The sequence below is a fragment of the Bidens hawaiensis genome, unplaced genomic scaffold (assembly GCF_021521415.1).
Source record: "Bidens hawaiensis isolate Kalapana, Puna unplaced genomic scaffold, B.hawaiensis_p1.1 tig00004618_1, whole genome shotgun sequence".
Classification (NCBI taxonomy): Eukaryota; Viridiplantae; Streptophyta; class Magnoliopsida; order Asterales; family Asteraceae; genus Bidens; species Bidens hawaiensis.
The window spans coordinates 375,597-385,798 of record NW_027491282.1 but is presented as its reverse complement, the minus strand read 5'-3'; the positions used below and the strand labels follow the sequence as shown (position 1 = coordinate 385,798).

Genomic DNA, 10,202 nt, shown 5'->3' with positions numbered 1-10,202 from the left:
CATGTAGGCCCCGAAACAGGTAGGTCACGACGCGTTAGTACTTACAACAGGTAGGCCACGACGCATTACCATGGATATTTAACTCGTCGTTTTGATAATCTAGCATGTTGTCGACGACAAGATAATTTGGAAACAAACCTGAAAACTTGAATCGAAATGGAGACATTTGAAATCTATCTTGTACAATAAATTAGCCATTTTGGGAATTTCAAGTAAAAAAAAGTTGTGGTAAAGAAAAGGCGTTGAATGTAATTCTAAAGAAACGACGGGGGCCAAAGAAAGAGAATAGAAAATATCTCTTGGTTGGTTGGTTGGTTGGTTGGTACATATACCGCCTTCCATTCCAAACAACATACATATACATACATACATACATACATACATACAGATATATACAGATACAGTAGGATCTCCAGAAAGATCTTGGATGGCTTCAAAGCGGATCTTGAAGGAACTCAAGGATCTCCAGAAAGATCCTCCTACCTCTTGCAGTGCAGGTTGCTTTTATTATTATTATTATTATTATTCAGATCCCTTGTTACTTTTATTACCTTATTCATTCATTTATCTCACTGATTGTCTTTTATGCAATTCGAAATATATATATTATTAGGTATTCTGTGTTTCGTCTTTACCTAATCAAGTACCTCCTTTATGATTATGATCAATTTTTATTTCTAACTTTGTTGATGATAATAATAATAATAATAATAATAATAATAATAATAATAATAATTGCAAATCATGGAATAGAATAATTTGGTGCCAAGGTGATTTTCTTCAACTCCGCCAACGTTACTCCTCAAACTCGGAGCCAGTTTCCTTATATCTATAATAATAAAAAAATGAATATCAATTTTTGAAAAACTTTACTTTTTTAACATGTATCCTTTTGATTTATATTGATATTCACGTATTTTGTTATAAATATTACTAAACTTATGATATTTGACGTATATACGGCTTTCCCAAAATTGATTTTCTTATAATTTACCATGTCCGAGTACTCGCAACTAGGGATAAACAGGTACCGCTACTGATTTTCTCAAATTCTTGGTACTAAAGGCAAAATTAGGGAAATGTTGGTATGTTACTGGTAGTACTGAAAACTCAAAACTTGGTACCATTACTCATTTTGCTCATCCCTACTCGCAACTCCTTAGTCGACTGGCCAGCCAGCGCCTAGCTACTTTGAACATTGGATTAGGGTTTTTAGTTATAAGATATGTGAATATTGATATATCAAAGCATGCATATCATAAATTTTGTGTAATGATATTGATGGTTAATAAAGTTTGATCCTTCCTAAAAAGGTATAGTTTTTTTATTTTATTTTGGTCACATGATTATCTGATCAAACAACAAACACGTATATATAATCAAATCTTGTAATAAGCATCATAAACCCTCTGCCACTATGCTCGTGATGAAAAGTTGTTGATCTTCTTTGCATTTATCTTGATTCTGTAATATGAATTTAGGTCCGGTGGCTGAAGACATGTTTCACTGGCAAGCAACTATCATGGGTCCTCCTGACAGTCCGTATTCCGGAGGAGTGTTTCTAGTTACCATTCATTTCCCTCCAGACTATCCGTTTAAACCACCCAAGGTAATTATTAACCTCGTTTCTTTTAATCGAGACGCGATTTTAATTGTATTTACGTTTTCAAATCCTTTTTAGATTTAGATGTTAAACTTGATTCTGTTTCTATAGGTGGCTTTTAGGACGAAGGTTTTCCACCCGAACATCAACAGCAATGGCAGCATTTGTCTTGACATTTTGAAGGAACAGTGGAGCCCGGCTCTTACAATTTCCAAGGTTAGCATGTTACCCATTTTGCATAGGCATGCAAACAAACCGAACAAACACAAATGGGGACATGTTTGTGTTTGTTCGTTTAACTTTAACCGAACATGAACACAATCGAACAATTCTTTTTGTTCATGTTCGTGTATGTTCATTTAAAACCTAAACAACTGGTTCACGAATGTTAACGGACACAAATGAACATAATTGACCAAACATAAACAAATACAAACGAACATAAGTTAGCATTAATGAACACAAGCGTACACGTCTAATAAATCACAATTCATCCAGAAACACATCTAAGTTCGTGAACACAAGTGTTCACGAACGTTAACGAACACAAATGAACATAATTGACCAAACATAAACAAATACAAACGAACATAAGTTAGCATTAATGAACACAAGCGTACAAGTCTAATAAATCACAATTTATCCAGAAACACATCTAAGTTCGTGAACACAAGCGTTCACGAACGTTAACGAACACAAATGAACATAATTGACCAAACATAAACAAATACAAACGAACAATTTATCCAGAAACACATCTAAGTTCGTGAACACAAGCGTTCACGAACGTTAACGAACACAAATGAACATAATTGACCAAACATAAACAAATACAAACGAACATAAGTTAGCATTAATGAACACAAGCGTACAAGTCTAATAAATCACAATTTATCCAGAAAGACATCTAAGTTCGTGAACACAAGCGTTCACGAACGTTAACGAACACAAATGAACATAATTGACCAAACATAAACAAATACAAACGAACATAAGTTAGCATTAATGAACACAAGCGTACAAGTCTAATAAATCACAATTTATCCAGAAAGACATCTAAGTTCGTGAACACAAGCGTTCACGAACGTTAACGAACACAAATGAACATAATTGACCAAACATAAACAAATACAAACGAACATAAGTTAGCATTAATGAACACACGCGTACAAGTCTAATAAATCACAATTCATCCAGAAACACATCTAAGTTGGTGGTTTAAAAAATGAATGATTCATTCAAAGTATCCATCATTATTAAAATTTAAATGAACATAAAGAACAAACATAAATGAATGAACATAAATGAGCATAAATGAGCGAACATAAACGGACGTTTGCGAACATAAATGAACGATCAAAACGTGTGTTCATGTTCGTTCGCGTAGTTAAATGAACAAAAAAAAATTGTTCGTGTTCATTCGTTTATTAGATATAAACCAACTTCCTGCCGAACAGTTCATGAACGTTCAGTTCCTTTTTTACAGGCCTAAATTTACATGAATTGACCCACTCATAAGTAAATGGTCAAAATCGTTTTAGTAGGACTGATGGTCAAAGGAAGGTTTTATGGCTATATTTTGATCTGCAATGAACGTATATTGGGTAATGTGTAGGTTTTATGGTTACAGGCCTAAATTTACATGAATTGACCCACTCATAAGTAAATGGGTCAAAATCGTTTTAGTAGGACTGATGGTCAAAGGAAGGTTTTATGGCTATATTTTGATCTGCAATGAACGTATATTGGTTAATGTGTAGGTTTTATGGTTACAGGCCTAAATTTACATGAATTGACCCACTCATAAGTAATGTGTAGGTTTTGCTGTCGATTTGTTCTTTGTTGACCGACCCAAACCCAGATGACCCTTTGGTGCCTGAGATTGCTCACATGTACAAGACGGATAGGAGCAAGTATGAGACAACAGCTAGAAGCTGGACCCAGAAGTATGCAATGGGTTAGTAGTGAGGAAGGAGTGGAATGCGCGCATGGTTTCTGGTTTTTTGTTTTATGATAATGTAATGAACGAAAATTATGGTAATCAAGATAAACGGCTATTGTAAGATGGATGGAATTCTCTCCTATGCTTTCATCTGTTATGGATATAAACAATGTTTTTATGTTCCTTTGTACTTGTCTTGTTTGTCATGTGTTGTAGGGATGACCAAACGAATTGGTCATTCGGGTTTTGGATGGGGATCGGTCCTTTCAAGGCTCAGTCTTGGTGGCACCAAGTGACGTTTTAACCCAAACAATTATCCAATGACCGTCTGAATGTAGATTGTGAACAAAGTGTACAGCAAAACACGCACTGGTCAATATTCAAACATTGGTTTCTTTTTTTAACAAGTTTCCTAGTTGTGCTAAAATCACATTCGTACTATGATCAAGGCAATTAAGCTTACCTATGTCCTTGGACTTAAACTAGGAAGATCTTATTGCTTTATTCGCTTACCACTCAGTGATGAGAAAAATTACAATACAAATGAGCATATAAAGACTAGTTTATAGTATCCTAACTCATCAAAACTCCTTATTTACACCTCCTTTTCACTTATTTAAGGAGTTTTTGATAAGTTACAATATCCTAACTTATCAAAACTCCATTTTCTTTCTTTAAAAACTTAAAAAAGTCACATTATCCAACCACTCTTTTAACTTACAAAAGTCAATAAGTTATAAGGAGATAAAAATAAGGAATCCCAAACACCCCTTAAGAGAGCTACCATATTGGGGCGTTTTCCAACAAGTTTATGAGCCAGAAAAACATCCTCACCTACTATGGTCAAGGCGTTTTCACCATTTTTGTCCTTGCATGTTTTTGCCATGACAACGTTCGGTGGGAAGGGGTTGGTCAAAGGATCAATCATAGCACTTCCTTTTTTAATATTTATTTTTTTGTTTTGTTAACTTAAATAATATTTAATCATTATAAGAGGCTTCAACGGTCCCCTACGCATAAAACTGCATAAAGCCCTCTTGTATACGTGGCGTTGATGACTTGACGTGGAATGAAAAATGAGTGTTTTTAGCACCTTCATTACGGATGCCCTTAAAAACAAGAAAACACAACTGTGCCCTAATAAAGAGATGTACGGCCATCTCAAAAGTCTCTAGCATCTTCAATCTTAATGAAGAGGTAGGTCCCAGCAGAGCCCAGTTGGACCCGCAAGACTCACCTCGAAGAGGGACGTCTGCGCAGTTGAACTCGCAAGACTCACCTTAGAGGGACGTCTGCGCAAAGACCAACTGGATCCGCATGACCAACCATGCTCAGAGATGACGTCCTTACACGCAGTACGCAAGCTGTTCCCGCAGGAAAAGCCTCCCAATGGTGACGTACTCCGCCTGTTCCCGCAGCTGCGGATACTAGCCATCAGGGAAGGCTACCCGCACTAACAGCAAGGCTACACGCACAAGGCCTTAACTCTCAAATAATTCAGTAATGTCACCTGAAGAGGGAATGAGCAAGCCGGGAATACTCCCGCCCAAAGCCGGGAATTCTCCCGCCCAAATGAGCCAGTCCGTACGCTACTGGAGGACCTTTTGTACTATACCTGCCAAGGTATGGACAAAAGATATGACCAAAGCTGCGACAGCTCACTGACAACAGTACGGCGAGCAGCACGCTCTAGTACTTAATGTCACTATCAGCCGCTGCCTACTCACCAACCCTTGTCGTGGCACGTACATAGCCTGCAGTTGGTGGAAAAGGAATAGTACACAGCCGGTCATGTCACTATCAGCCGCTGCCTACCCACCAACCACCAGCACGGCACGTGCGTAGCCCACAGTTGGTAGAAAAGGAATATTATACAGCCGGCTGTACCTTCTTGGACACCTACCTTCGGCTATAAATACTCCAACACCTTGGAACGGTATCATCATCTTATATCTTCATATATTATCTGATATCTGCTCTAGTCATTTCTCTTAATATACACTTATATTTAAGAGCAATCTAGTCTGATTCTCACGCCGGAGGGTGGTCACAAGGAGGTACCCCCCCTTCTCAGTGACGAGCTCACGGTGTCTGTTTTGCAGGTCATCAGAAGAAAAACATCTTTGCCGGACCTAACCCTCGTGGGAAACATCTATTTAACCCCCAGATTATCCGTAATCTGCCGGGGTCACTTAGTGTTTCTTCATTGGCGCCATCCGTGCATAAAAGCTAGAACTTAATTCTTTTTCAGTTTTTTCAAAACTTCTGGAAAGATGGTTAAAGTTACTCCGGTCCCAAGGCCAGCGAGTGACCAAGAAACCCCGGTAACCACAACCCCAGCTACTGGGGGGAACACCGGCGAGTATACAAATTTTACGAACACTACCCCGGTTACCCAAGCCGGGGCAAGTGCAGTAAATTTTACGAACGCTACCCCGGTTACCCGAGCCGGGGCAAGTGCAGTAAACAATCATCCCCTGGGATTCATTGATACCCAGGTGGAAAGACAACAGACGAGGCTCCCCCGCCAAACACTTGAACAAGTTAAAGCGTGGGCGGAAGCACGTCAGAAGGAATTCCAAGCTGAGTTGGACGAACGCTTACGTTCCATCTAACAGGCTGACGAATTTGGAAGCACTCGACAACAGCTCAACATGAGCAGTGAGTGCGAGTACTTGGGACGATGATCGGGAGGAATCCGACACCGACGCAAACCCTCGCCATAGGGCGAAAGGGAAGCGTAAGGAAACGAACTTCCAACCGAGAAGGAATTTCGAAGAAACCTTCAAACCAAGGAACGCGGGGGGAAACCCACGTGACTTCTCCAAAACCTTTAGACCAACTGCTGCAAATGCGGGAACGTCCAAGTTTGCAAGGGACATTGCGGAAGCAATCGCCCCGAGAAGTGCCAAACAGATGTCCAACATCGGCACTTATGATGGTATATCCGACCCAGACGATCATTTGAACATATTCATAGCGGGGGCAACCGTCAGCAATTGGACGGAACCCACGTGGTGTTATATGTTCCAGATGACGCTGGTTGGAGCAGCCAAAGCATGGTTTGACCGTCTACCGGTCCACCACATCTACGATTGGGCGGACTTCCAGCAGAAGTTCAGCCAACACTTCAGTCAACAAAGAAAGTATACCGAAGAGCAATGGACGATCCTCAACTGCATTCGAGAGGAAGATGAGTCTTTACTAGACTTCATCACGCGCTTGAATTCAAAGAAGCTAAGTCTGGGCACTATTAGCGAAGATCTTGTTCGCGCTGCTTTCATCCAGGGCGCGAAGGACCCAGAGCTCATCCGCACCTTAACGGGTAAAGACGGCATGCCATCCACGTGGGATGCCATCATGACAGCAGCTAAACGCTTCGCGGAAACGGAAAAGCAACTGGGTAGAGATCTTCCCCAGAGCACAAACCTCTACACCCAGAAAACAAGAGAAAACAACGTCCTCACCGCCCGACTAAACAAAAAGAGGAAGCTAGGCATTTGGCAGTCAAGGGTAAACTTTGACACCTCATCCAGCTCTCGCCCTCGGTTAGGCGGAAAGGATAACATGCAGTCGTCGAACCGGAACTCCAGATGGACGCCACTCACCAAAAGCGTCACCGAGATATTCGCCACCGAGAGAGGCTCCCATTGCCAGAGGCTCCAATTATCCGACAGCGTCCAAACGCTGATCAAAGCAAATTCTGTGACTTCCACAGGACAAGAGGCCACACCACCGAGGAATGCTTAGACTTGAAGGACATCGTCGAAGCATTTGTCAGAGATGGGAAACTCACGCACCTCGTGGCGTAATGAACGCTGAGCAGGCTAATGCGTGTAGAACCCCAGTTGGGGAAAACACGAATGAAACTGCAGCTTCAATGTTGGAGACTACATACTGCGTAAACAACGAGATTCCGAACCAGGTGAATATCGGCTCGAAAGGCTCGATGACACCCCCATCCCAAGAACATGGAATGGAGCTCAATTACGCAAATGTTACATGTAGATCAATTCCAAACTTATATAAAGAAACGGCCTGGAGCCACTTCTAATGGAAATGATTCTCCTTTATCACATTGTGTTGATCGCTTTACATATATACTTATGAACTTTCCGGACGGATATGCCGGTATTCACCGCATAAATATGGAAAGAAGTCGTTGCGTGTGGACGGCGGCAAAACCCGCATAAACACAAAAAACGGCAAAAGTTTCTAAGGAAAAGATGAGGAAAACCTTCACGCAGGTCAGTTATAGGTAAAGTTTGGTCATCCTACTAAATGAAAGTGACGGTCCTACCCGCACAACCATGATAGAGGAAACTGAACATTAACCTATTGACAACCGCGTGTCGAAAGGTTAACTTATTCAAAACACTGGGAAAATTGCTAAGTTAAACTAAAATATGCATGAGCAAGTCATATAACGTTTATAACGCAAGTCAAAAAGATTCAAAAGTAAGCGGGACTATACCCCCTTACCTTGGCAACCAAGTAACTATAAGACAGGTGCGGGTACAGTGTCAAGGCAAAACCCTTCACATACTTAGCACCCGCAGGGAATTGAAGCCAAGAATACCTTGGAAGTAAAGTAACTATAAGACGAGTGCGGGTACAGTGTCAAGGCAAAACCCTTCACATACTTAGCACTCGCAGGGAATTAAAACCAAGAAGGATCTTCTGGGCCATGCTTGCGGAAACGGAAATAACATCCCCGCATAGCGGGAACGTTGAGAACTAGATTGTTTGAAGCTCCAAGATGGAATTGGTTGTTTAACATAATTGATCACTATGTTTAAAACTACCAAAACCTCATGGAGAATCTACACAAGTGGAACTCAACGCTCCTGACTTGCGAGGAGGTTACAGACCTACCCGCATCATACCCAAAGATCAAGCAGAAAAGTCGGGAATTTCTGCACGTGACATTAGGACTTCCGCGGGAAGAATCCCCATGGAAAACCTTAAAACTAAACCCCTTTTCAAAACCCCTTGCTTAAGTCCAAAAGTTCACCTCACTTATTAACAATTCATGAGAAGAACATTGGACTGGGGGGACTTGAAGAGGTAGGTCCCAGCAGAGCCCAGTTGGACCCGCAAGACTCACCTCGAAGAGGGACGTCTGCGCAGTTGAACTCGCAAGACTCACCTTAGAGGGACGTCTGCGCAAAGACCAACTGGATCCGCAGGACCAACCATGCTCAGAGATGACGTCCTTACGCGCAGTACGCAAGCTGTTCCCGCAGGAAAAGCCTCCCAATGGTGACGTACTCCGCCTGTTCCCGCAGCTGCGGATACTAGCCATCAGGGAAGGCTACCCGCACTAACAGCAAGGCTACACGCACAAGGCACTAACTCTCAAATAATTCAGTAATGTCACCTGAAGAGGGAATGAGCAAGCCGGAAATACTCCCGCCCAAAGCCGGGAATTCTCCCGCCCAAATGAGCCAGTCCGTACGCTACTGGAGGACCTTTTGTACTATACCTGCCAAGGTATGGACAAAAGATATGACCAAAGCTGCGACAGCTCACTGACAACAGTACGACGAGCAGCACGCTCTAGTACTTAATGTCACTATCAGCCGCTGCCTACTCACCAACCCTTGTCGTGGCACGTACATAGCCTGCAGTTGGTGGAAAAGGAATAGTACACAGCCGGCCATGTCACTATCAGCCGCTGCCTACCCACCAACCACCAGCACGGCACGTGCGTAGCCCACAGTTGGTAGAAAAGGAATATTATACAGCCGGCTGTACCTTCTTGGACACCTACATTCGGCTATAAATACTCCAACACCTTGGAACGGTATCATCATCTTATATCTTCATATATTATCTGATATCTGCTCTAGTCATTTCTCTTAATATACACTTATATTTAAGAGCAATCTAGTCTGATTCTCACGCCGGAGGGTGGTCACAAAGAGGTACCCCCCCTTCTCAGTGACGAGCTCACGGTGTCTGTTTTGCAGGTCATCAGAAGAAAAACATCTTTGCCGGACCTAACCCTCGTGGGAAACATCTATTTAACCCCCAGATTATCCGTAATCTGCCGGGGTCACTTAGTGTTTCTTCACTTAATTAAATCTAAAACATGTACTCAACTAACCGTCTAACCGGAATCAGACCCACGCAACCTCCATAAACCTTGTGACAAGGTAAAGTACATGTTTAGAGTTTAAAAGGTAAAGTACATAAATTAGTTCCAACGGTCAAGTGGACATTTAAGGGTTTATTTTTTTTATATGGCTATTTTTTATGTCACACATATAGAAGATACCAAGTGGCATGAAAATATTATTGACTGACGGAATCCTAATCTTAATAATAAATACTTCCTCCTTCCCAATTTAATGTCGTAGTTTGATTTTTCAACTATTTCTTTTACAATTTTGATCGTAAATATTTTTATTCGTGTTATATAATTCTTAATGAAAATTATATGAATGAATTGAGTTTTAAATGTATTTTACATTGATATAATTTTCATCTAAGTATTATATGCACGAACAAAAATATTTACGGTCAAAGTTGCAAAAGAAAAACTTGAAAAGTCAAAATATGACATTTAAATTGGGACGGAGGAAGAAATAAATAATAACAAGAGGGGAGGTAATTTCCTCTTATTATTATTATTATTATTATTATTATTCTCTC

General features: G+C 41.0%; 1 protein-coding gene across 1 annotated transcript; it reads left to right on the top strand.

Moving 5' to 3' along the window:
- Positions 1-421: 421 nt before the first annotated feature.
- Positions 422-3,726, top strand: LOC143627282 (ubiquitin-conjugating enzyme E2 28). Its single transcript, XM_077097138.1, has 4 exons — positions 422-497; positions 1,482-1,609; positions 1,715-1,819; positions 3,422-3,726. Exons 1-4 carry the CDS (start codon positions 428-430, stop codon positions 3,563-3,565), a joined length of 447 nt encoding a protein of 148 aa, XP_076953253.1. The 5' UTR covers positions 422-427; the 3' UTR covers positions 3,566-3,726.
- Positions 3,727-10,202: the final 6,476 nt, after the last annotated feature.

What these genes read in the sequence shown, in the direction of transcription:
- LOC143627282 (XM_077097138.1), top strand. Translation starts at nt 428, where the DNA reads ATGGCTTCAAAGCGGATCTTGAAGGAACTCAAGGATCTCCAGAAAGAT. An exon ending in TCCTACCTCTTGCAGTGCAG is followed by an intron (nt 498 to 1,481) that starts GTTGCTTTTATT and finishes ATATGAATTTAG; the next exon opens with GTCCGGTGGCTGAAGACATG. An exon ending in CGGCTCTTACAATTTCCAAG is followed by an intron (nt 1,820 to 3,421) that starts GTTAGCATGTTA and finishes AGTAATGTGTAG; the next exon opens with GTTTTGCTGTCGATTTGTTC.